The sequence below is a fragment of the Corvus kubaryi genome, unplaced genomic scaffold, assembly GCF_017639235.1.
Source record: "Corvus kubaryi isolate FWS band 111438036 unplaced genomic scaffold, C.kubaryi_AGA036_p1.0 37308, whole genome shotgun sequence".
In the NCBI taxonomy this organism is placed as follows: domain Eukaryota; kingdom Metazoa; phylum Chordata; class Aves; order Passeriformes; family Corvidae; genus Corvus; species Corvus kubaryi.
In genome coordinates this window covers 1288820-1316022 of record NW_024581096.1, presented here as the reverse complement: position 1 = coordinate 1316022, position 27203 = coordinate 1288820, and the positions used below count along the sequence as shown (strand labels likewise).

Here is a 27203-nt window from a genome sequence, read left to right as displayed (position 1 = left end):
AGTACTGAGCACAGAGGGAGGCACTGGTTGACCTAAGCCCTTTACCTAACTCTCATCATACAGCTCTTCAGAACGGGCCTCTTTTTGCAATGCCTGTTCAAAGATAAGAATAGCTGGGGCTTGGATCCTACTCATACATCTAACCACAGGATATAAGCCAACAAAAATTGAGAGCAATGGATCACGTATATTTCTGTGAAGACACCCCTGAGCAAAGCTTCTGTAGAGGTGTCTTTCAACTTACTTGGAAACTGTGAAAGAAAAGTTTTTTCTTTTTCTGTAAACACACTGGCCTCATCACTAGCATAAGCTGGCTTAACAAGATGTCCTTTGACAGAGACAGCCAGGGCAACAAACTGAACATCTTCCTGTCTTCATGGAAAAAGAGTGAACTCTTCAAGAAATACTGAGACTTCAGAATTTATACTCCCATTGAAAGGGAATTCTATAGCAGCCTACCTTCAAAAATTGCCTTCCCTTCTTGCCAAGGCTCACTAAGATTCCATGGAGTGGCCATATAATATGAAATTAGCACTTTGTGGAAAACAAGGTCACCAGGCTGAGTGGAATTACTTTATCCCCATTTTAGTTTTTACATTAATGTGTGGGACTCTGATACATAGACTAGGCATCTATTCAGCCTGTCCGGGTTTCCACTACAAGTAGTGGAAGCAAATCACAGTTGCATTGTATGAAAACAGAGAACTGAAATGCTCTTTTAAAAATTCAGAATACATTATACTCTCCAGCTTGAAATAAAGGAGTACTCCCAGCTCGCAGAAAAGACTATCTCTAGACTATAAGCTCCTTGACTTTTCTTTTGAATAAGTTTTTTCAGCTCCCTACTCCATCACTGGAATGCTAGTCTAGCATTCTCTGCAACATTTTGTAAACCATTAGGAACCACACATGTGCACACACACAGAGAAAAAATACACAGGGGAAACTTTCAGTGATTTGAAAATGAGATATTTGATGCTGAATTCAATAGGCCCCATACTCCCCCAGCTCTCCTAAGTGTAAAACTGCAGAGCAGTACATGAAACACTATGCACACTACTCATTCAGACCTCCCTCTGTCTCTCTCTACTCAAAGAAGAAATGCTCTCCAAGGACAACTGCTTACAACTTTTTTCACAGGTGAATGTATCACACTTGCCCCTGTATCTCAATCTTCCTCTTACCTGTATGAGCCACAGTCTTGCTCTCCAGCTTCTCCCATTTGCTTTCCGTCTTGAGAGACAGTTGTGGCCACACTAGGGCACAAAATTTGAGCAAGGTATACCACAGGCTCATCCAGACTGGAGTTTCAGCTTTAGTTGTGAATATATTAAGGCATCTGTGCTGAGTGAGCACTGTGAGAAGGCAACCTTGCAGAGATACTGGCCCTCCTTGAACCACCATTTTCTACTTCCTGGCCTTCCAGAAAAACCGCAGACTGTAGTTGTCAGGTGCTGCAGCTCAATCTGAGACAGGAGATTTTCTTCCCACAGTCCAGGCCTTGTCAGTAATTCAGTTCAGTCTCATACAATAATAGCCACAGTTTCAGAACATGTCACACTGTTTTAATAGCACTTCCTCTCATCAGCTTCCAAGAAAATGTTTTGCTGTAGCAGCAATTCTTCTGTCCTGCTTTTAACCATGATGTTTCCTATGGTGCACCTCACCATATCGCTCTGTTCCCACAGTCTGTACATTTTGCATTGTTTTTCCAAAACTCAAGCTATTAGCATTTTCTGCTTAAGACTTACTCTCTAGAAGGACTCACAAATGTCAGGAGTTTATTTTCTGTATCACTTTTTATGTTGGATACTGTCTCAATCCACTTCTGTACTGACTTCAGCTAGTTCTTACATCTTCAAGGCTATCACAAGATCCCTCTGAGATCTAACTTACAATATGACACAGCTGATGAACTGCAAGTTCCCAAAATTGCTTTACTTTAGAAAGCTGTGTTTAAGAAAACAGGCCAGAAAGCAGTCCTGTCTCTTAAGAGGCTGGTGACCCTACCATGAGCACAGTTGCATCACACCTAGGGAGGTCTTTTCAGCAGAAAGTTGCAGGAATAAATTGCCCTTTGTAACATAGTTTCTGCTTCAGGCAGCTGGCAACTCAAACAAGGAAGGTGAGACTGACAACAAAAAACACTTTCATCATGATTTAAGGGGGACTACGGTATCTTTGCACCAGACACTGATTTTTGCTTGCCATCTAAACCTGGGCTTGTTCAAAACCAACCAACAGATCAAACCCAACCCCTACACTAGTAACAAATACTGCTAGAGACTAGATGGCTCTATTCAAGGTTCATTTTCCTGTCTTGTAGAGGTTATTGAGAGGTGCACCTTTTCCAAAATGCATTCTGTTTCCAAAGTCATAGAGAAGTGAAATACTTATTCTCATATGAAACATGCAACAACAATGTACAAATTGGTGGGTAATGGGTAGACACTACCATCCTTATCTTTGAATTTCCATTCCTTTTCTTAGACCCCAAAACCTTACTTTAAAATTGTGGTTTGCTGTCCCTCCTCCCAGGCACCCCCCCTTTTCTTTGTGGCTTAACAGATAAAGTCAGAACAGGGGGAGGTTTCACCACTTTTGCTGCATGTAAAAACATTAAATAATTCTGTTATTCTGAAGCTTGCTGATAGTATGAAAATGACAACTGAACACCAAGGATAGCATTTTCTTTTTCTGCTACTAACTGAGGGCTTCTCTGGTTGGGTTTTTCAGTTTAGTAAATTCCTGATGTATTTGCCTTGATACGAACCTTTCAAAAAAACCCTATTCCCTATTTTTTTTCAAAGAAAGTATGATTTAAACACCTATTCAGTTTATATTGAAATATATTAGCTCACATGCAATTGTCAAATCCTATTTTTATCTCATTAAAAAGGTTTCCTAGTAGTACATACAAAATAAATATTCTCCAAGAAATGTTACATATAATATATTGTCTACTACATTCCAAGTCAAAATGAAAGAAATTAAAATTTCATAAAATCACTGACTTGCAGAATAATTTAGGTTGGAAAGGACCACTGGGGGCTATTCAGTCCATTCTTTGCAATTTGCTTCAAGCATGGCTAGCTTCAAATTTAGATCACGTAAACAGAAGAAGGTTCCAAATACTAATTGTTCTTATAACCGCTTATTTTACAGTGACATTCATTTAAGAGCTTTGTAACATTTTTACAGTAAGACATACATTTTTTAGTACAGCAACTTTGTTGTTGCCATAAAATGACACAAATGCCCTACTCACATGACAGGCACAAATAATGATCAGTTACATGTGCATATGTGTTGGTTGGTATGCATGTGCACTGAGGAGATGTATGATGAATCATCCTGTCCTATAGCTGAAAGGTGGGACTGAAAATCTTCTGTTTGCTGTTCCTCCCTTCCCGGGAAGAGGAGTAGGTAGGAACAAAAAAGGCAATTTGCTGCCAGGCATTTTCCTACGGAAAAGTGAAAGGCAAATGTTCACAGCATTCTCAACTGAGATTAAAGGAAGCCAGACTTTCTAAGGTGCAGTTCACAGCACCTGTATTATCATTTTGAGCTTACTCAAAAGACAGCTGTCATGTTGTGTTACAATATTTGCAATAAAAAGGTTGAAATTTTGGGGCTGCACCCTTAGGTACCAGTAGAATGTGTTTATACATCTAATTAATCACATTGCAAATTTCTCTCAAAACTAAAAAGATGATAGCTCTGACCCATCCGTTTAAACACCAAGGATTATAACTTATTTATTGCTGCAACTTAAAAAACAAAACAAAACAAAACAAGAAGCCATCTACCTACTTTCCTAGTCTAGGCAGCAAGAAGATACTAGATACACTTTTCTTCTGGCCCTGAACTCCTACTAGCTTCACAGGATGAGCCCTAATTTTCTATTTGCTTCCTAGTGCTGTAATTGCTGGAGATGTCACTGTAGATGCATTTAATGTAGGAGCAACAGCACATGTTCCTGCCTGGCAGAATCTGGATTATTCATGCACATATTGCAGTGAGTTTCACAGGCTCTCCAAAAACATATCTAAATTGGCAAGCTTTCTGATGCTTGGTCTTGCATCTCATCCACTTTGCAAGAGAAGGGAGTGTACTACCTATCAAATATCCATGCTGAGATGTACTGTGATGAGTGACTCCTATGAAGAATTGATTTAAGGGCCCAGGATACATCAGACAATTGGTAACAATATGTGACATCTTCCACCTTGATGTTATTGGAAGAAACTACACAACTCTTAATCTGTAAAAACTGATACAAAATGACTAAATGGTATCAACCTAAATTAGACTTAATCTATTTCTGAGTCCATTTCTGCATAATGAAAATTTCCTTGTGATCAGTCAAAACACCAAAAACTACACACAGCATCTTTAAGAAAACAGTCTTAATAGAAAACACAGCCACAAATGGCCCTGGATAATATTTAGATACATTATTACACATGGAGGTTTTATTATTCCTAGCAGTCTTATTCAGACAGAGCTGAAATGTTGGTGTAGATGTTGGTGCACAAATGATACAGTGCCTGAGAAAATTTCTAAAATTTCTGTTCACTCTACATCACTTGTCTGCACAGAAGACATGAGTTTTACACGGCTGTCAAACCTGACTTTTCTATCATTTAGCATACAAGCACTGAAAGAGCAGAGGAGGAATTACTCATAGATTTCATAAAAAGCAGAATCCTTGTTTATGTAATTTTACATGGTTGAAAGATAAACACAGATGTTGCATTTGCAGATATTGTATTTATAACATTATTTTATCAATTATGCTGTGCTTCAGACATGGAAAAACATTGTATATTTTTATTTCTTAATTATTATGGATTTTTAAAAGATTCTTGACAAAATGTATATTTTCATACAGTTAGTCAAAATTATGAGACTAAAGAAAAAAATTAAATTAAAAGTCAACTTCCAGATAACTGAAAGTAGTTTGGGGGGTTTTTCAAGCAAAATATTTTGAAGACTTTTCATGAACATGAAGTATTTTCCAGATGTGATCATCACACAAAAATATTATTTTCCACTACTTTTGTGTTCCATAAATGTGATCCAAAACCGACTGAAGAAACTCCTCGCTATCAGATCATATTGCAGAAGAAAGGCCCTATGTTTTTTTACAACTACAGTCATCTGGCTTTCAGATATCAGATGAGAGCAGGGGAGCGATTTTTGTCCACTTCGATTCTCATAGGAAAATTCATTTAAGAGAAAGTATAACTTCTCAGGGTTTGTGCCTCCTTCTGATAATTCGTATATACGTTCACTTACAGAACCACAGAAGGCCTCCAGCGGCCACCCATTCCATCTCTCTGGCTGAGTCAGGACAACCGGTGTCTCTGCCAGGCAGATGTTTGACTATCTTCCTAAAAACATTTAATGATGGAGATTCCACCACCTCCTCAGGTGCTTTGTATCTTGAAGAAAGGAAAACAGCCTTAGATGTCAACTGTGACATGAACATAAACTGTAAATGTCTGTGAAGGCAGATTTGTCTGACTGGCTGAGATATCAACATTTATTGCTGATGTCAAAGTTTTGGCCAGATAGAAACCATTCTATCCTTCCCACAGAACTGAAATAAATTTAAACCAAATCACGTTGTGATGCCCAGCATGACTGGCATGCTGCTAATCAGCTTTCTTCCAGTTTTAAAATGAAAGTTGTCAGGCTTACTTCTCTGATTCTTAATGAGATAGCAAGTTTTGCTTCTTGCTTCCCTGAATTTCTCTGTCTTATTTTTAGCTCATTCTTTTCCTTTACATGCTAGAAAGCTTTTAAGCAGTGAAGGAACTTGCTTTTCATACTACTGTTTTGACTTTTGAAACACACTTAAAGCTACATTTCTGAACAGCAATGTTTCTTTGTCCCGGCTATGACAGGAAAACATCACCATTCATAGTCTTTGATGCTTGTCCTTCTTGTGATCCATTGTATTTATTTGGCATTTAATTCATGTCTACAATAACTATGGATATTTTTTTCCTGTTGTTTTCCTGACTTCCCATTCCTTTGGGAATTTTACATGAGTCATTTAGCAATGTGTGCTAGTAGAACAGTATAACTACACTGTATTAAATAATTTTCATCTTTGGGAGTAAAAAAGGATGTATGCATTGATTCTCATCCAATTTCTTCCCTCAACTCAGCTGGCTGAAAACCCCACTGCTGCAGAATGGTATGATATTATGTCACAAATCACAGGACTCTCTTCTGAACTTAGCAAATTACAGTGTTATTAGCATTCATCACACCTAAAAATTATTGCAATAAAACTCCCCTGCACAGTCTCTTCCACCTTTGTCTATGCTATCCCAGGAGATCAGATTCAGCACTGATAAAATCATGGAATTATTTAGATTGGAAAACTCCTTTGAGATCATTGAGTCCAACCGTGAACTTAACACTGTCCATTAATCTAGGTATCTTACTTCACAAATGGATTTGCCTTGACATCCTATAAGAAACAGAAGGAAATCATCTTGCTTAAAATATGCCAGTAAAGGAAGAAATATGGAGTTTGTCAGTTGAAGTGGAAGAGATCCTACACTCTGGAAGCCCTGCTTGCTCCACAAACCCTCTGATGAGTGCATTTTTTCCTCTCAGTTTCCATACTTTAAAATTTCCTGTTTAAGATCTAGCTGAACTTTTTTCCTAGAGGAAAGGGAACTTCCAGGGTAGATCCTCTCCAGTGCTGCATGACCTTTACCACAGAAAGCTTACCCAGACATAAGATGCAAAGGCTCAAATCATTCAACTGCTACTAGTACTGAAAAAAAGACCTGCTCATTTTTTTATTGCATTCTCCTAAGCAGCTTCTGGCAGAAACGCTCAAAAGGTCTCCTGACAGATGGAAACTACAGTTGTCTTAGCAAAAACATGGATGTATGGCTTGTACCTTGATAATCCTGCCCTCTTACCCATATTTTATCCTTCTGTCTTCTGCTTTCCACTCACTGTTGCCTTGAAAATCCCTCCTGTTTACATGCTGCCTCAAAAACTTAACCTTTCAATTGGACAAGAATATCCTTTTCAACAAACCTAGAACTAATCAAACACATCTACATGCATTAAACCCCACTGTAAACTTGATATGCAAAAGCTTTATGCAGTCCTTAAGACCCCCTGAGAAGTACCTGATGGAAGAAGGAACACGGTTTTCAGCTTGTGCATTCTCCTTTTTGTCTCCTGCGGTACTGCTTTGCAACATTCCTAGAGCAAACCTAATTGTATAACTTTCACCTACCAAGATTAGACATAGGAAATTATTCCTGGAGACATTGGGATACTGCTGGGATCTGTGAGGAAAAAGGTGTGAAAAAGCTGGAGTGACCTCAAGACTGAAGTCACAATAGGCATGACAGCAAAGCCAGCAAGGGCAGCATTACAGTTATGTGCTGCTATTGCCTACTTTCCCTCTTTTGGGTCCCTTTCTTTCCTTGATGGACAGAGAAAACAGCAGGTGAGATGCCCAAGGTAGAATCAAGAAGTCGAGTTCAGAGAAGAAAACTTGTAAAGAAAGCAGAGATCCAGATGCCCAGCTACTGCAGAGGGGAAGCAAGAAGGAGGTACTGGAATTTCCCCTGGAGGCTTTTCCTTCCACTGACAGATATCATGCCAGCAGGGAGGGAACACAGACATCGACTCTTGCCCTGCATTTCACCTGTGGGACAAGTCTAGTCTCACTAGCTGGGAAACACTACTTGAGAGGTTTTTAGTTCCCCTAAATACCCATTGTTAGACCAGTGCCCAGGACTGGCATTCCAACCAGCCAGTCTGTCTAATCCCCTCCAAAATCCATGCTGTTTTTGCCTTCAGCAATAGCAAATGCCAGAGACAGCAGTCTGGACAGAAGAAATGGAACATTCTTTCTTAATTCTGCTTCTGCCTGCATTTTCAATCACACAAACCCCCCCAAAAAAACTGTATGAGACAAGAGCTGCAATTTCCCTCAAAAATTTTACTGTTCACTATTTAAATTATAGCAATGCTTTTGTTTGTGTGTAAACAGCAGTCTCTATTCCAACAGGAGTGTTAATTTTAAAAGTCATTCTGTGTCTTTAGGTTGCCAGATAGACTACTGAAGGCATTTTTATCATCTTCCAGGGTATGGGTTCTGGAACTTCAAGGATGCAGCCTTGCAGTGCTCTTTCACACCCCTGTGGGGTCAGATCCATGCTGGAACCTTAAGGCCTTAGGAACTGTCATCTTCTCCCATCTGCAGTCATGAAGCAAAGCGGATCTTAATGAATCAAGGCAAAACCCATTAATGGGTGCCAGAAAACATCTTTCTAGTGACTCTTGGAAGTTCAAAAATTAGGAACACAATGGGGAAACAAGTAAAATCCTCTGCAAAGAATAAGAGGCCAGTGAAGAGCATCTTCTAAAGGAATTGTAACTAATAATTGATTCCCACATTTACCCCATACTCAGAATAATAAAAATTTTTGGTTTGGAACATTTTCTACATAGATACCTCCAGAAGTCTAAGCATTCCGAAACCTGATCTATTGTACTTGGCAGAAGCTTGTAGTAAAACTGGTCCACTTTTTCTTTCTGCTGTTCATGATCAGATCATAAGCTAATCCACTGTTTCAGAATGTCAAATTAAAACAAGACGGACTCTTCCCTTCTGCCCAGACAATACATACTCTTCTGCAGATTACAAAAGTTCAGACTGTCTCACTTCACCAGACGTACAGTTTCTTACATGGTATTTCAAGGCCTGAACCTTGCTCTCTGTCTGCAGCAAACACTTTGGATGTTCTGTGCTATCTCTCTTTTGGCTGGTCTTAAGCAGGTCAACTCCTGTACTTGTGTTCACACCACAGGCCTCTGTGAACCTTTACCTTGCTTCTTGCACTTGCATTCCTTCCCTGCCACCCTGCATGTGTTTTATTTTTGCTTAGACCACGTTGTCTTCTTTCACAGTGACAGTCGTGGTAACACTTGTACGCATACTTGGTATCTAAACAGAGATCTGACCCAACGCAGTAGATACATCTGCAGCATGACTGTCTTGCTGCAACCTCGTGGTGTTGTGTCACACCCTGGTGTTGCCAGATCCACTGTAGGTGGTGTGCTCCATGCAGCAGGGAATATGCAATTTTATTCTGCACTGCACGGAACCCTTCAAACTTGGGCTCTGGTTATCAGCGGTATCAACTTGGTGGTCTCCCTTGCTGCAGACAGCTGCCACCTCCAGCCAGGCTGAGGCTGAGGGCCGTGTGGCCCGCGGCTTCCGGTGGATGGCGCTGGGCAGGCAGGGCCGTGGGGAGGAGTGTGGCCACTGCCCGCCGCTGCCAGGCGGCCCCGGGCGAGCAGTCCTGCAGCGGGAGCCCCAAGCAGTCAATGGAGGGGGGACAGCTGGCTGTACTGCACGGCCCTGCTCCGCACACAGCCGGGCACCCACGGCCCACGGTGCCTGGTTTTGCTCTGGACACACTCCACCAACGTGACACCGCACATCAATACGGGGGGCGGAGAAGGAAAAGAGAGGAGAAAAGTCCCCAACGAGGAACTAGGCAGAAGCACGTGTTCCGCTCGCTGCCGCTCCCCGGCCCGGACTGGCTTCCCCGGGCCGAGGCGGCGCCCGAGGCTCGCAGGGCCCGGTGGGCGCCGCGCCAGAGGACGGCGACCCAAAGGCCCCTGGCCGCGGGGGGGAGCTGCGGAGAGCCCAGCGGCGCCCGGGCCCCCGACCGGGCTGCGCCGAGTGCCCGGCGGGGCGGGGGCGGGCTGTGCCGCCGTCAGTCAGCGGGCGCGGCTGGGCGGTGCCACAGCGGGTTGGCGGAGGCGCCGGGGGCGGGGCGGGGGCAGAGCCGGCGGCGGGCACGGCACTGCCGAGGCGCTGAGGCGGCGAGCGCGGTCGGGGCAGCGGGTCTGGGAGCGTGGCGGGACGGGCGCACGGCGGAGAGCGGGGCGTCGCGGCGACAGCTGCTGTCCAGCGGCGGGAGGGATGTGGTGACGGCCCCGCCGCTCCTGCTGCAGCTGCTGCTCCCGCTGCTGCCGCTGAGGTAAAGCGAGTCCCGCTGCATCCGCTGCAGCTGGTGCTGCCCCTCGGGCGGCTGCTGGGGCAGAGGAGCGGGGCGGGATGGGGCGGTGCGGGGCCTCCCGGCCGCCCGGAACCCGGGCACCGGCCGCCCTTGCGGGGTGACAGTCCGAGCGGCAGCGCCGCCCCGTGCAACTTTTTCCCCCGTGCGGGGCCGGCTGTGGCGCCGCCGAGCCCTCCGGCGCGGCAGGCCCGGGCGGGCCGTCCGCTGCGGCCGGGGCCGAGCCCCGGGGACGGTGCAGTCTCTTCCCCCGCGGCCGGGGGCGGCTCGGCCCGGCGCTTCCTGGACGGGCAGGGCGAGTGGCGCGCCGCGGCCGCTGCGCGGCTGCCGGGAGCTCCGGCCCGGGTGGCGTGGGGAGCCGGGCTGGTGCCCGCGCCGGGATAACGCCTCCGGGGCAGAGGAAGGGGGGTCCGTAGGGACAGCTGGGGCGGGAGCGGGCGGCGTCTTGCCCGCCTGTGCCCGGAGCTCCACCATCGTCCCCGCGCCGCCGGGGAGCGCCGGCTCGGCGCAGCCCTGCCCCAGCGGTGGAGGGGCTGCAACCCCGCCGAGCACCGACCCCTGGCGAGCGGCTGCTCTGTGGCGGGGACTGCAGTTGATGCAGGGCTCCGGAGTGGTTAACCTGCCTGCCTCTTAAATGGGATGGAAGTTCAGACTGTACTGCTCTACTAAGTTTTTAAATTATCATTATTAATTTAATTATTCTGCTGAAGTGGTCTTGATGCTCACCTGCCTTCGTCCATAATTTGCAGTCTTTATAAGATCTTTGAGATGTTTCAGAATAGATGTGCTGTACAGTGTTCACAGTACTTATTCAATGTGTATGTATTTGGATTCGTTCAAAGTCTTGTGATAGAATCTCCACAGATTCAAAATAATTATTTCAGTTTGGAAGCGGTATAAAGGTATTACTTCGTGATACATCACGGACCTCACTTTCTTAAAGAAAATACTGTTCTGATGTGAGACTTAACTTGGTCGTCTCCACTTGGAGAGCGTACTTCAGAGAAAGCTGCAGTTTGAGTCACAGGTGTATAGACACCTAGTGGGGAGAAGAGTCGGTCTCCAAGCAAATTTCCTTGCTTACCCCTCAATTCTCATTATTTCAATGTCTCCCTGAGCATGTTAGTCAAACTCATCCTGCAGTGGAAGAGAAGCTTGTGTTAGTCACTGTTTCTCTAGGGATTTTTGGAATTAGTTTAGAGATATTGCAGTACAAGGAGTTATGGTTATTAAATTTGTTAATATAAGGGTGAGGAAAATCTTTGCATCTTGTATTAGGGATGCTGTACCGGTTACACATGCACACCCCTCTGGTATCAGTGTGTGTGCATATGCAGTGTAGAAGTTGGTATTCTCCGGCACCAAAGGAATGATAGCTTGTGTGGAAGGAAACACTTGGGTATCAGTGAAGTGGGAGCCAGATGTCATTTTTAAGGGGAGCGTGCAGGGGAAGATTTCATGTCCCCTTCCTTTTCCACCTATATTTGTAGGAATGTCTTGAGTTTTTATGTTGAATTTTAAATTTTATCACCACCAAAATGCCCAACATAAACCATTCTGCTGAGAGACCGGAATTCTGCCTGAACTCAGGAATCTTTCAGTGGGATCAAGCTCTTAGACAGTAAATAAAAAACAAATGAACATTGATTCTCTTATAATACTTCTTCCTCCTTTTCCATTTGACCAGCCAAATGGAAATCCAGTAATACGTCATCTCAAATTGAACAGTTTCTCCCCTGAAGTGTTTCATTTGGTTGTTTTAATCTGTTTAAGATGGTGTCCGAACTATTTATTTTAGTACTAGCCAGCTTAAGTCAGTTTAAGTCAAAATGCCTGAGTGTAGAGGCTGTGTAACTTCACTTGGAGTAAAGGGAATTTTTTAATACAGGATCTTAGCACAACAGTCTAAGTGGGCTTTTGGATACACCACGGTGTTACTGAGCAGGTGTGAAAATTGGTATTTGTCCCAGGGTTAGGTCTATCTGCAAGGTTCTCGAACTCTGAGACTTAGTTCATCCCTAAACCCGACACATAGTAACCATAGAAAAAGGCATGAATCCAAGAAGTTCAGAATGGCTGACTCACAGGAGTGTCTCCAGGTACATGAACCATAGATCAGTCAGGAGGTTAGATGCCGGGGACTCTGTACTGAGGGTGGTGCTGATAAGTGAGTATGAACAGGCACTGCAGCTCTGAGCCCCAGGGAAACTGGATCTAGGGAAACTTTGCTACCATAACATCATTGAGTTTTTCTAGTCTGATGCATGTTTTGAGTTTTTAAAATATGCTTTAAAATTGTCATAAGTTTTTATGTTACTGCAACATTTCCAGTTCTGTATTTTCAGAAGATGCGTAAGACACACAAGTACTCATTTTAAATATATGGTCATAAAGTTTCTATGATACATTTGATAATAAAAAATCAGAGGAATAGGTCAAGTCAGTTGAATTATGCAGTGTTTAGAAGACTTTGTTGACTGCCAAAATGCCCCTAGGCAGTAGGAGTTAAATAAGTAGTTGTAACAGAGCACTTGCTGAACGTTTCTTTAAAAGAAAATAAATATTTCAGAGTATTTAAAGTAGTCAAACTGGTAATTTTCTAGCACGCTTTACTGTGTGCATAGTTGATTTTGATTGGAAACATTTATATTAACCCAACATTTGGATCTAAAGTGTGTAAATGCATTTTTTTTCTCTTGCTACATGAAACAGGAGAGATCCATGCTTTTGTAAAGGCTTCTCTGCTATTTGGTTGATACACTGATACTTGTATTTTTTCCCCAGCTTTTGTCTGTACTTTTCTCTGGTAGAAGAGGCAAAATGAAATATCAGTGAAACTATTAATGTTAATTGCAAAGTCTGTGATGTTTGGTAGCATCAGGTAAGCAGCATAGTTTGGTTTTTCAGAAGTGGCTGCAGAAATTTCTAATTAAAACTTTGGTGGGAGCTGGGTGCCTAATACACGTAGATAGATTTGCAAGTTTTTAAATACTTGCATGCAAGCTTTTTGAAATAGGAAGTCTAATTCAGGCTCAGATAATTCTTTCATTTAACAAAAACTGGTTGCAAGGGATGATAAGGAAGTTCTTCAAGAACTTAACAAGATTTTCTTCTGTGTTCTGTCACGAGAGAGGTTGTGCAACATGTTGCAGGGACCTGATGGACAGAAGAGGAGCCACATACAGGTTAGGGATCAGGTCCATTCACTGGCACAGAAAGTCCATATGCATTCTTATAAACACTTCTTAGCTTCAGTTAGTCATATTTCAAAGGACTTGATGACTGAGACATTAGAAAAAATAGTGTGGAAAAGAGCTGTCAGATGTTCCCTATTCCAGCCCTGTCTACTGGTGTCTCTTACAATGTGAAAAGGGAGTGTTTCACAAGAAAAAGAGCTTTCTATACATTGAGTACATAGTACACAGTCAGTATTTTGCCTGCTGGTATTACACAGCTCTCCTGGGTCTTTTATTCAGATGTAGTTCAGGAGTTTCAGTGCAACTTTGAGTAGTTAGCACTTTTTGGTTTCCAGTATAGTATTTCAAATTATGATTTGGCTTGTCTTTTTAAGTAGATGAAAATGAGTAACAGTTGAAATAATGTTTAGAAAGCTTTCACTGTTCTATATGTCTTTAAGCAATTGTTCTCTAAATAGATTAGGTTTTTAGTCATGTTTTTCCTGTTACTTTATAGTTGGGCAACCTTGAGCCAAAAGTTCAGGCCTGTGTTCTCTTGCCTTTAACGTAATTTAAGCATACACCCTGATACTTTACTCCTGCTAAGGCTGCTTAGGTGGTCTGGGTGTGCCTATTTCAGTTGCTAATTGTTTTTCTAGTATTATACCATAAACACATTAAAAAACATCTGGAAGATAGGGGAGTGGTAAAGCCCCTCCTCAAAAAAGAAAAAAAAGGGAAATATGGTAGTCATCAAGTAAAAGCACTCTGGAGTCTTTGTTTCTTTTACAGATGATGAAAAGACACGTTCCTCCAAAAGGTTTTTTGAAATGCAGGCTTTGGGATGGGGATTGTTGCCCATCCTCACCCTTGTCATAACCAGGAGGAGACTGAATTCCCCAGGGGTCAGTTCTAATTACAGTAAGCTCCTCCTCTGTCTTGTCAGACCTTTTGTGGAGAAGAGGTGTGGCTGTCTGGCTTCAGGGGGGTAATATATAAAATCTTGCTGCCAGGTTAGATACTCACCCTGAGACTCTTCAGCAGCCGTAAGTCACAGAGAAGGAAGCATGCCTCGTACTGCAGGGGTACAAATTTGGTTCAAGTAATTTGACATATATCCTTTATAAAAATGCAAACATTATCTGGAGATATTTTTTTGTGCTCTTGCTTGATTTTATTGTTACATAGGATTCTTATGTGGGACACAGTCTTTGCCAGGGTTGCAGAAAGCTTAATTCATAGGTAGAATCCCAAGTTCAAAATCATCAAGAGAATGTGTGAGATGATTTAATCAGATTTCTCTTCTCTTTCCAGGAAAAGCATGTGTGCAGAGTTTGGTGGCAGAATACTTAAGGTACATGAGCAGCCTGTGGCAAATACATCTGAAGAAAGCGTGACTGGCTAAGGAGTCGGCTGAAGTTGCGTATGGAGATGCAGAAGTGCAGGCAAGCCCAGGAAAAGAACTAATTGGAAGAATATTGCTAGACACAGAAGAAGTGGAACACTTAACTTCTGCAACAGACAGTGACTCAGAATAAATACATTGGTAAAAACATCAGCAGTGAAAAGCCAAACTTTGGTGTTTTTACATTCTCTGGTGGATTTTATTGCTTAAGAGATATTTTCTTCATCCCATTTAATACATCTTGAATTTCTCGGTGCATAAAACTATAACTGGACAGTTGCATTTTTATACTGTTTAATAACACTTTTGAATGTTAAATCATTTGCCAAGATGAGTGCTGAGGGATATCAATACAGAGCTTTATATGACTACAAAAAAGAGCGAGAAGAAGACATTGACTTGCACTTAGGAGATATATTAACTGTGAATAAAGGTTCCTTACTAGCTCTTGGATTCAGTGAAGGGGAAGAAGCAAAGCCTGAGGAAATTGGTTGGTTGAATGGCTTTAATGAAACCACAGGGGAGAGGGGGGATTTCCCAGGAACTTACGTAGAGTACATTGGAAGAAAAAAAATATCTCCCCCCACTCCAAAGCCTCGTCCTCCTCGGCCTCTTCCAGTAGCACCAAGTCCTGCAAAAGCTGAATCAGAGAGTGAGCAACAAGGTCAGTATTCAGAAGGTGTGTGTATCCCCCATGGTTTCAGGTATTTATGTTTCACAGTCTTGTCTGACTGTACATTCGTGTATATAGCACCTGCTGGTCAGCTTTTTTAGTTTACAGCTCATTTCAGTCAGTTAAGAATTGTTTGTACATCGTAATATTTAGCTTATACACTTTGTAGTTTCATGTGGCTTGTCTCAGGCACAGGGACCAATGACTTACTGTGAGGTATGTCTCACAGGTTGGAAAGTAATGCTTGTAATTCTCCACTGTAGAAACTTAAATGAAAAATGAGCCACTTAACATTTATTTTAGGTCTCTGAGAAACTGATGGAAGTGTTTGCTTTTGTGGTTCATCACACTCACTATTAAGAAAGTTCTTGGTGAGTCCAATAGTATGCATTCTAAATAAAACTAAGTTCTTACCACTTACCATCTCTTGCTAGCAGCAAAAAATATATTGTGGTTATGGGGGTTACCTGTGGCATTAAAGGTAAGAACGAATATTTTAAAATGAACAATGAGATTATAATAAAGAGAAATTCAGATTTATCACTTTTAGGGAGTATGGCATGCAGTAGAAAAAAATAGCCTTATATAAAAAAGGTTAAACAAAGGAAATATCTTCCTAAGTCGCTTTCTAACCTATATTTGCAACAGTATGTTAGGCAGAACTCAGAATTTTATCAGAACTCTTCTGTTAAAAGAAGAAACAAGTCTTCTGTTTTAAAATTGGAAAAGCTTTGGGGTAAAAAACTAAAACAAAAAACCCCTCCTTCCAAGTGACTTTCTCTCCTTTACGTACTGATGTTCAGGTAGTTGGGTTTTACAGATCAATAAGCCAAGTACATTTTAGAATAAACTTTACAGCCTATTGGAGAAGTCTAGAGTGGCATGTATTTCTTCAACTTCTAATACTTCGTAAATTCTCTGGGTTTCTAGCTGTAGGAAATAAGAGTTGTAGTATGTGATCATGGTTTTCACAGTGACACCATAATAATGAATAGTATCATCACACTGCCTACACAGAAATGTTTGTAGCATCACTTGCAAATTTGTGGTATCAGTTTATCAACTTCCATCCTTCTGTGCATATTGTAAGTTTATATTCAGCTGTGCTGATAACGAGCGAAGATAAGAGCAGAAATATAGAAAAATGTATGTGGCAACCAAGTTGACCTGGCAGAAGCATTTCTAGGTTGGTGGGGAATAAAGAGTGAATCTGAACTGGTTTATATAGCAGTGTTCTGAAGCGCTGTAGCAAGCATTGCTTGCAAGTCTGCAGTGCCTAGATGTAAATCATTGTTAGGATGAAGGTGGGGGCAGATGAGGGTGTAGTGGCATTTGAAGTTATACTGTCCCTGTCTCTGAACTCTTAACTGCTAGTCATTAGAGTCTCATGTTTTCTCTTTCATTAGAGTAGTTCTGAAAATGGGGTATTTCCTTTGAAAAGAAAAACTATTATATGTTTGATCGTTCCTTGTATTGGATATTAATGTGTGCTGCTCAGGTAACACTGACTCTTTTCTTAACCCACCTGTGGAGACAGTTGTTATCATCCTATGTAACTGCAGATAAACATGGCTTTTGGATAGACACCTCAACGCTGACAGATCATTATGAGCAGCAGAGAATGGAAAGAAAATCCCATTCTTTACGTGTGCATGCTGTGGTGAAGCAACCAGCGTTCCAGGCTTTGCTGTTTATTGATTTAAAAGTAGCGCTTTGTAACTTCCTTGGTTTCTGTAGTCATGCTTGCTTGATCCTTCCGTTCACAGCTCCATGCTGTGAGCTGGCCACAGCCCTGCGCTGGGAAGTCCTGGGTTAATCTTGCTGTTTCCGAGCCTGCCCCAGGACTGTGTTTGTAGCAGACATTTATGGCAGTTTTGGCTGCTGGGAGTTACTCTGGGAAATTCTGCTGCAGATTTGGGAGGGCTCTGCTTATATGTAGCCTTCTATGTAAGGTTTATTGCCTTGAGACAAAGCAGTATTTACATGCAATGTGTTTATTTTTAATACCATGGAACTCTGGGAACTGGAAACTGGAAAGAAAATGTTCTGATTTAACTGGGAATCTTCTTCTCAAAGTCTCCATACATAATCCTGCTGCGCTTCAAAATGCTTAAGAGTCAGCTTGCAATCCAACCATGTTTTCTTCTGATAAAAAATAAAAAAATGGAGTTCCCATAGCTGCTTTCGAATTAAAGATTTTAAGCTTCATATAAGAGGCTAGGTACCTCCATAATGCCCTAAGATCAGGGATCAGACCCTCCTGAATAGAAATTTGAATTTCAGGCTTAATTACTATTGAAATAAAGTATGCTTTCCTAAAAGAAATTAGGAAAAGTAATTGTAAGTAGTCTCTCTACAGATCTGAAAAGATCTAAGGCACAGAGTGCTTTGAATCTTAGAAACAAATTTGGAAATGTTGTACTGAAAGAGTATTATAAAAATCAAAAGGTGAAATTTTTAAGTTAGCAGAAAGCTACAAAACTTGTGATAAAACCAGAGGTGAGGACAGGAATGCAGTTCAGATAAAGAACAATGCAGCAAGATATGCTTCACTTCCAGGTAGCTTCACTATTTTTGTGTATGTTATTTGGGTCAGGGAATAGCACAGTTAATATTGTCCAGCAGCCAGTGTAATGGGCAGTAGGCCAAAAGATTCTTCCCAGGATGATACTTCTCTCTACACCCTTAGAGTGCATTTAAAATAAATTAATGTGTAATGTGAAACTTGCCTGACCAAATGCAGCCAAGCTTACATTTTCACTACTTGATGAATTAAAAGTACTGTGGATTAAAATGACAAATTAATGGGGAACTCTAACTTAAGACTTCTTAAACCTACCTCAGTTATTTGAAATCTGTATACTTTTTTAATTCTGTAAAGAGTCAGTTCTGTATTTACCCCTGTTGTGTATATTTTGAATAAGAGTATCAGAAACTTGAGATTTCCAAGAATACATAAGCATAATCTAAGGAGTTCCTTTAATTTTGACCTATACCTAGGTTTATTTTTTTAAGGAAACACTTTTTAATAATTTCAATACTCTTTAATACTTAATTATTCTCTCTGAATGTTTTTTTCCCCTGGCTTTATTAAGCTTGATCACTTTCTCATCAGTGTCTGGATTGTTTCGTATTAGATCTAATTTGCTATATTTAAGCAAAATGCTGCCAATATTCACAATGGTGTGTTACTCATACACAAATAATTGTAGACATCTGAACAGACTTCGTAGTCAATGAGGCTGGTGACATGGGCAGAGCTGCTCATCAGGCCCATGTCTTATGCAGTCAGTCTTTCTTATAAACAGGGAGCTTCCTAAATATTAAAAGCCAGTCTGAAAACAAAAAAAAAACCCTTGATGGTGGTCTCTAATTCCATTAAAACACTTTAAGTCAAAACTTTCCCCGTATTTTTATTTTATTCATGACTTATTTAAGTTTCTAGAACTATTGGTTAAGACAAGAATTGGCATTCCTTGGCTGAAATTTTAGGACTGTTATGTTTTGCCTGTCTTCCTCTTACCTTTTTCAATAAAAAACTAGATTTAGTCTGATTTTGTGGGGATTTTTTTTTTAATTGCATCTGAAAGAATATGAAAGTAAAGGAGAAACAAAGCCTGAGAAGACTCTAGCACCTTCCAGTCTTGAGCCTGATGCATGTCAGAGCTATGCCAAGGCAGATCTAATTCCTCTCACTGTTGTGAGGTTCCAAGTCACCCAACCTGCCAGATTTTTTTCCCCACCAGGCAAGGGTGCCTGGCTGCTGCTGGGAGGATTGAGGTGCTTGCAACCGTGGACACGCAACATAGGATTTTCTTACTCCCCCCATTAAACATCTGAAGTTTATGTGAAGCAGTAAAGATTTTACATGACTGGGGTTTCTTCCCTTGAAACGATTTTTTTTTTTTAATTGAAGCTACATCAGGCTCGTTCCTCTCGCTTATCCCAGTTTTCCTCAATTCTTTGCGAATTAAAAATGCATAAGATGTACGAAGTCCAGATACGTTTTGCAAACGTTGATTCAGCTCGTCTGATACGGCTGCATATATTTAGAGTTGATTCATACAGTATCATTTCTCTACCTGGTTTGTGAAGGCTGACCTTAAGCAGACTTTGGAGCATAAAGCTTTGATTGATGGACTGAAATAATTTCAGATTTAACTTGGAATGCTAAATTCTCACTTTGAAATGAAGATCAGATTGCAGAGGGGCAGACCAGAAGTTTACATGAATAATTTGTCAGTTTTGATGTTTTGGCGCTTCCTTCAACTTCCTGTAACTGAAAAGGGTTGTTTATGTTGACACTTTGTACTATTTCAGCTGATTTTGAGCCTAAGAATAATCTGAAGCTCTTCCTTCTTGTGGTGAAACTATAAAACAGATTTATTTTTTTAAAGAAAAAACCCAAACTTTTCTCCACTCTTCTAGAACAGATACAGATCAGCAAGTTGCACAAAGATAATGACATGGAACGTTTGGAAACTCTTTCCTTTCACCGACCAGGTTATGCAATATCTGACAGAGATCCGAACTGACAGAGGGCATAAAACTGTTTGTGCATGGTTTAACTGAATGTGTTGTAGGATTTGTTTCTCTAATTTTGCTGTAAATCCAGTGGAGCAATCTATTTGTGGAAATTATTTACATTTGTGTATTGAGGGACATAAGAGTGAGTGAAATGCAGTGAACCTGGAGCCTCCATTGGGAGGAAAACAGTCATCTTGCCTGATTTAGGCAAATGGAAAAAGGAAATTATGGGATGAAGTGATGAGTCACTATCTCGTGACAAATAGAAATGGTAAATATATTTACCATTCACACCAGAGCCCTTGAATTCTTTCTTTTTAGAGCCAGTTTGAATATAAGCCTTTGCCCTGCTGCAGTTGTCAAAACTGCCTTGCAGTCATGAATTTTCATGTCAGTTGATTTTGACTTGCACTGAGAAATGGGGCAAGTTCCTGCCATGAAGCCTTGCTGGCTACTTGTGATCACATTTCTAGGCAAATTCCTAGCTGCCCGAGAAGTGCATGCATCTGAAAACAGAGTTCTTGCCACCTGCTTCATCACTGATGATTGCAAAGATTTTTGCAAGCTGCACTGAAGTGAGACAGAGCATTTTTTTCTCAGTGATAACATCAGGGTTGATAGTAACTTAAAAAGCCTTTTTAAGCACCCAGGAAGCACAGGGATAGGCTTTGCAAGTACGAGTACAAACTGCATGTGGATAGAGTAGGGCCTGGGCAAGTTCATGGTTGATGCCTGGCCCCACCTGCTGGTACAGGAGGAAGGAAGCAAGAGGGAGGAAGGACCTTTAAATCCAGCATCTTCCATGTTGTGTTTTAATCCTCACAGGATAATAATTAAAGTGAGAGAGAGAGAGCTTCTTAAAATAATACTTTAATTGAACAATAGATATTCCTGTGAAAAATATATCACTTGGGGCACACAAAACCCTCTTTTAATCCTCAGAGGTGACCTTAGACCGAAAAGGCTTGTGTGGCTGAGATGAATCTTTTTCCCCCAGCTGTCTCAATCTAATGAATCTAATAAAAATAGTGCCTTCTGTTACACATTTTGCATTAAGAAGCTGAAAGACTAAGACATTCTTATTTTGATGTTGTAGCAAATATTTGTCTGTTTCGTATCATACTGATTTTAATATGCCTTTCTATGATTACAACAGTGGCACACGTTGAGTGACTTCGCTTACGTGTCTTCAGCCTTCCGTTATACTGATTTAGTCTGCTAATACCTTGTGCTGACATGAAAGTTCCTGGGGCAGATGTAAAACATGGCAAAGGTGAATTAGCCTGCACCTCTCACTGGAATCATCTTGGTTTGGTCCTGTACCTGTGATCCAGGAACATCTGAAAAAAACCTTCACTGGTTAGCAAATAGTTCTTACGTAGGCTTGTATATGATAACATCAGTTTGTGTGTTTCAGCAATACATGGTACTAAGTGTTTGCCAAGAATGGATCATTCAGCGCCCAGAGCAAATAGCTGTGCCCACTTAAATAGTTGTGTGATGCCATATATGCATCCAGATTCTCTTGTGTGAAAGAACACAGGTCTGGAACTGCAGCTGGCAGTGCACTGTTTCACATCTGCGTCTTACTCCAAAGCTCCTCGCCATGATGAACATCCATGAAATCAATCTGAAGGCTAGAATACAAAGAACTTCTTTATTTTCATAGCTAAGAATGACAAAGGGAATTACATGATATTAAAGACATGCTTATTTTAACTGGAGAAGGATATTAAGTCCTGAGAATACTTTGGTGAGAATCTAAGTACTTGGGAGAACTTAGAGAAAATTTTTGGCTTAAAAAACCAGTAGTTAATCTGATTAAGAGTTGCTAACTTTTGTTCATGCTTTCAGCAAAGTACATGTCTAAAATGCAATTCTATTTTGGGATGTTTTCGTTAATAGAAGGCAGTTTTGTAGATTTTGGGGGCAGGTTTTGGTTTTTGTTTGTTTTCTTTTTTCCACTGTGTTGTAGAAATGCTTGCATCTTTGGACATTGCCTGAAATAGTTTTGTAAAATGTTAGCGCGTGTAACGTTTTGTGCTAACTTGACTGCTTTTTGTTCAGTCTTTTGTAAATGCTGTATGCAGCAGTCCACAAGAATAGCACCCAAATCTTGTTCTTTATTTTCACATGTTGACCCACTTTATAAAATAGTTTGCATGTAAGACAGCACTAAAAAATTATATTTAAGCTGAGAGCTTTTCAGGTAATAAGATCCTCAAGGCAGAGTTTCAAAAACACACTACTGCCCTGAGCCAGGGTAAGATGTAATTGCATATGGTTTCTACACTTTAAAAATATCTTTTGAGACTATCTTGTGCTTCAAAACTACTATGTAAACTATGACATGAATGATGAAAAAGGTCTTTAACAATTCAGTTAGCTGTGAGACAATTTTCTCATACAATCCACTTTGTTTGTGTATGTTCATCATTTGCTATGTTAGAACATTTCCCAGAGGTCAATATCTGAGATAATTTCTTCACTGGAGATTGTGGATGTTGAGGGCAAGAAGTGAGATCTGCCTTCAGTAGGTCTGAACATGCCAGGTTCCACCTGTGCTGGCAAATCACTTGATGGCATCTGGGATGGGAAGATGCTCCTGCAGAATGGAGATCTGTTGCAGGAATGGCAGTTACTTCGGGTCCATTCAGGTTCCAGAATATTTTGAGCAGCTATTGTATTATTTTCAGTATTTGTTGTTGTTGTTGTTTCTTTATTAGTGTCTATGTTTTGGGAAATCAAAGTTAACTCTGCTTTCCTTGAGCATTTTAATACTTCCTTGTAAAGCACATGCACACTTAAAGATGTAAAAGGTAATGGCCAAAAGCCAAACTATGGTATAGTTCAGGTTGTCTCTACCTTGCTCTTTCTCCCCTGTGGAGTTGCATTTGTTGGATGCAGCGTGTTTGAACACTCCAGTTCTGTAGCCTCCTGCTACCTGGGAAGGAAGGGTCAGTCAGGCAACTTGAGAGCTGTAGTCTGAGAGGGAATGCACTTCTATGCTGGTTTTTGCTAGGATAGAGTTACCACAACAACCTTGCAGGAGGCATGGCTGCACCAGGTTTGTATGTCTTGTTTACAGATATAACAGTGAAATGTATTTGTTGAGGTTAGGAGAGAAAACTTAAGTGCTATCACCTGTTTCTTCCAATGTCTCTTCATCCTGCTTGGATAACATTGGTAGATAGCAGATAAGCCTGGAGAACTAGTCTTGGCAAAGAAACTTTTGAATGATACACTGTAAATCCGTGTTTCAAAGCATGTTACGGCTTCTCCAGCAGTCCCTCGCAAAGAGAAGGCTCTTAGTTTTTTAGGTTGTCTTTTTATTTCCAAGTCCTCTTCCTCAGCTCTTTTTTGCTGGAGGTAGATGAAAGCACTTAAATTAGGGAATTAATGAAAGAAACCGCTAATTATGCATCATGGTAGATAAGGCTGCACAGCTGTGTCTGGTTTCATTATCTTTCTATCCAGGAACATTCCAGAAATAAGCAGTTAAGGGAAAAAATTTCAGTCTTTTTCCTATTTGCACATGGTGTTCAATCCTGTGATCACAGATTCCAGTCCTCTAGTGCTATTTTTTCATGTAAATTTCACTGCAATTTTTCATGTGCTGTGCTTGGTTGGAGACAAGAAAATGTCTGTTGTGTTTATGGCCTTATTCTTGAATTGTCTGCTTGCCAAGACACAGCTGCTTGGCACAGGTAAGGAGCAATAGAGACCATGGCAAAACCCCCCATCACTTGCTGCTTTGCTCCTAGTTGACTGGCACATGCTTGAGAGGCATCTGCCCTGATGTGGTCTGCAAAGAGCTGTGAGGTGCAAGGACACCATGGAGTGCAGTGAGGTGTGATGTGTTCCCTTGGCCTTCCAGTCTCTGCTGATACATGGGTCTTCTGTGACAGCTTATTTTAGGTACTTTGAAGTAAAATCTGTACAGCTGTTTAAGTACAATTTAGAATATATTCTGGCCAGTCCAAATCTACTCAATTGTTCTGAAGCCAGAAGAGGGTAGCTAGTTAGTAGCCTAGCCTAGATAAGCAATTTTCTTAGGAAGAAAAAGATTTAGGGAGGCCTTTTGCTCCAGTGCAAGCCAGTTCTGAGCATAATTTTTGAAGTCATCCTTGTAATCTGTATCAATGGATAGAATTTTAAGGAACACAATCTAAACAGCAAGTAGCAAAAATTTCTTCTGAAATAACAGAAAATAAAGGACTTCTGTTCATTGAGTGAGGGGTTTTTAGGGCACAGAGTGATGAATGTTTGAATTCTCTTTGCTGTATTTATAATTCATTACTGTTGGTTGAAAGATTAGCATGCATTCCCCACGGCTTGCATGTTTTTCTGACTTCCTCTTGGATAAAACTTAGTGCTGACAACTCTAAAACCTTTCTGATAGCCTGTGTAAACTATAGCCCTCTACATGAAATGAGAGATTTTCACAATCCCATTATTACCAGGATAGTTTTTGGGGATAATATTAAACCATTGGTTGAACAATGTTTACTACAGAGCAACTAGAATAAAATCTTGCTTGTAGGAAGCTTAAAGTCTCTTCTATTTTTGATACTAAAACTTTCACTGAAAAAGCTAGTGGGCTGTTGGTGCCTTCCAGAGTGATTTAGGATGCAGGACTTTGAGTTGCATGTACAGTTTAGTAAAAAAGGGGAAGACAGTTACCAACTGTTATGCTTTTTCTCCAGATGTTTCCTCTAAGACAAATATGTAGAGTTTTATTATGACACAGTAAGAACATGCCAATTAGATGAGGCTGGTTGTTTTGTTGGGGGGGTTTTGTGTGCGGTTTTTATTTTTTCTTCTCAATGTCTGTTTGAACTAAACAGTCAATCAAATACAGTGGTAAATTGTCTAGTAGTTTGGAGGGAACATGCCTGTGCTTGTTAATGTGAGCTGCTCTCTTCTAAATAGAGTATTAAAATGCCTTGTTCAAAATCCTTTTGGATGCAAACTAAAGATAAAATTATTTTAAAGTACTGATGTTCTTGAAAATATTATACATGGTTGGGGGTATTTTTCTTTACTTGAAGGACTTGTTCATACAGGAAGCTGCAGGTTACTATTCTACTTTCCCTTAAATTGGTGACAAAACCCAGCTTGACTTCAGAAGGAACAGGATCAGACCTATAGTCAGGGTTTAGCGGCATTGGGAAAAATCCCACGGTTTTTACTCTTAGTTTTGTCAGGCAAAATTCCCAATATCTTCAGCATTTGGAGCACAAATCTTAGCTCTTTTTGGAAGGGATTCTAATATACCAGATTGCATAGAAAATGAATGTACATTAAATACTACACCATAAATGCTGATGTAAAGAACAGAGTCTGACTGTCCTTTCATGAATTTTGAATACACGTAAGGGAAACTGTTGTGAGCATCTCTTCTGAGGTCCTGGGCTAATGCAGGGCATGTAATTTCACCCTGTAATTCCTGTTTCAAGCTCATAACTTCTAGATAAATTTAAAGCCTGTTACTAATTAGTCCAAACTGCTTCCTTTAGTACATATTTAATGTAGATTACTTAACTTTTTATCTCTTTAATGTCCATAAAATGATAAGAAATGTGAAATTAGTAGTAAAATGTTTTCATTTGGGAAACTACATATATCTAATTGTATTTGGTAATGACAGTATAGAGATTATTTTCATGAAATTATTTTTTTCCAGTATATTTAGAACTCTTCACTGATACATGTTAAAAATTTGCTCTAGGCTGCTAGATACTTTGGCACGGCTTATTTTTTCCTTAGGGCTGCCTGTTTGGGTAACTAATGTGACAGTAATGAGGGGTTTTTATAATTGAGGAAGTGGTATGATGACAGTTTTATTTGTATATTCTGTTATTGTAACAAATTATTATTTTTAGAATAAATACAGAGTTTTATCACCTTGATGCATGTGCATATAGACAATGAACTGCACACTACAGTAGGAGAACACTGTTAAGGTTTCAAAACTGCATCTCAAACTTGTGTTTGTACATATGAGTACAACTTATTTTAGTGTATGCCATCTGATACAATTTTTTAGTGATATAGTTGTCTGACCTTTTTCCCACTTATTCTTGCTTTGGTTTTTTAAATGTTTTTTTTTTAGATTTTCACTAAATTTAAATTGCTTCATTCACTTTGATCAGTTTGTGGTCTTAAGCCACCTGTTCTTCACAGCCTTCAGACTTCTCTCTGGAAACATGTTTTTTCATTGACACTTCTGCTCTTTCCAATGATATGATATGACTAATAAGTGTTTCATAGAACTTCATAATGACAAATACTAAGTCACCTTTGGATACTGTTGAAAGCAAAGGTGCTATCATGGTCCTGTAAGGAATGAGGTAAACAAAACAGACAGAAAATGAACAAACCAACAAACCTACTGCTCTAAGATAGTTTAAAATTAATCTCTTTGTCATAGAAGGGTGATGTGGATATCACTTCAAAATGCTGAATCTGGGGAGTAACTCTTAACAACTCTTAAAATATTAGAACTCTAGCAGTTACATTTCATTGCGGTAACTAAAACCAGGGACCGAGAATGTATTAAGTTTGACTTTGTAAGTCTTTTTGTCCCAAGGAGTGAGTACTATTTGCTCACTCCATGGCTCGCTTCAGTTACTGTGTACTGGACGTCCAAAACAATTCCTTGCAGAACAAATCTTCCTGCACCAGCTGGAATCCAAATATAAGCATCAAATCGAAGGAATTACTGGAATGTGAATGCACAGATTCAACAAATACAGTAACATAATTTAGTGTTAGCTTACTTGTTTCATGATTCTGCAAATCCAGAGTTTCAAGTTCTCAGTACTTTGTTGTACATGTAAAGCATGTCTTGCAATAGAACGTTTCAGTGACCCGTGTGTTTAAAGCACCCCTTGCTTTAGGTTTTTATGGTGCATCTCTATTAGTTTTGAGAGGTTTTTTGCTGTATCATAGTTGTGATTCACAATACAGGAATTTTTGCAAATGATGACATTACATAGTAAATTACCATTCGTGAAACTTGATTATAGTTTTTCTAATACTAATCAACAACTTGCTTCCTTGAAAGATGCTTTTGTTCCCATGTTCATTTTGCCATGTAGTAAACTGCAACCTTAATCAAGAGGTGTGGCTGTGTAATTTCATCCTACTATGACAAGTTCAAAGTTTTTCCTGGATTACTCTGTTGCTAGCATTATACATTAGATTCCTCTTTCAGGAAACATTGGTTTAGAAAGTGGAAGTTAAGACATCAGTGTGGATGATAGATGAGCAATGGGGGAGGTATGAAAAATACTCTTGACACCTGGAATGGTTATTCATTAACTTTCCAGACACACTAG

At 40.5% G+C, this 27203-nt stretch overlaps 1 protein-coding gene across 1 annotated transcript in view; it reads left to right on the top strand.

Moving 5' to 3' along the window:
• Window positions 1–9871: 9871 nt before the first annotated feature.
• PIK3R1 (phosphoinositide-3-kinase regulatory subunit 1) overlaps window positions 9872–27203 on the top strand; it is a 60601-nt gene continuing 43269 nt past the window's right edge. Inside the window, exons 1-2 of the mRNA XM_042028206.1 lie at window positions 9872–10043; window positions 14570–15324. Coding sequence (XP_041884140.1) covers window positions 14991–15324 — 334 coding nt within the window. The 5' untranslated portion in view covers window positions 9872–10043; window positions 14570–14990. The remainder of the gene's footprint in view (window positions 10044–14569; window positions 15325–27203) is intronic.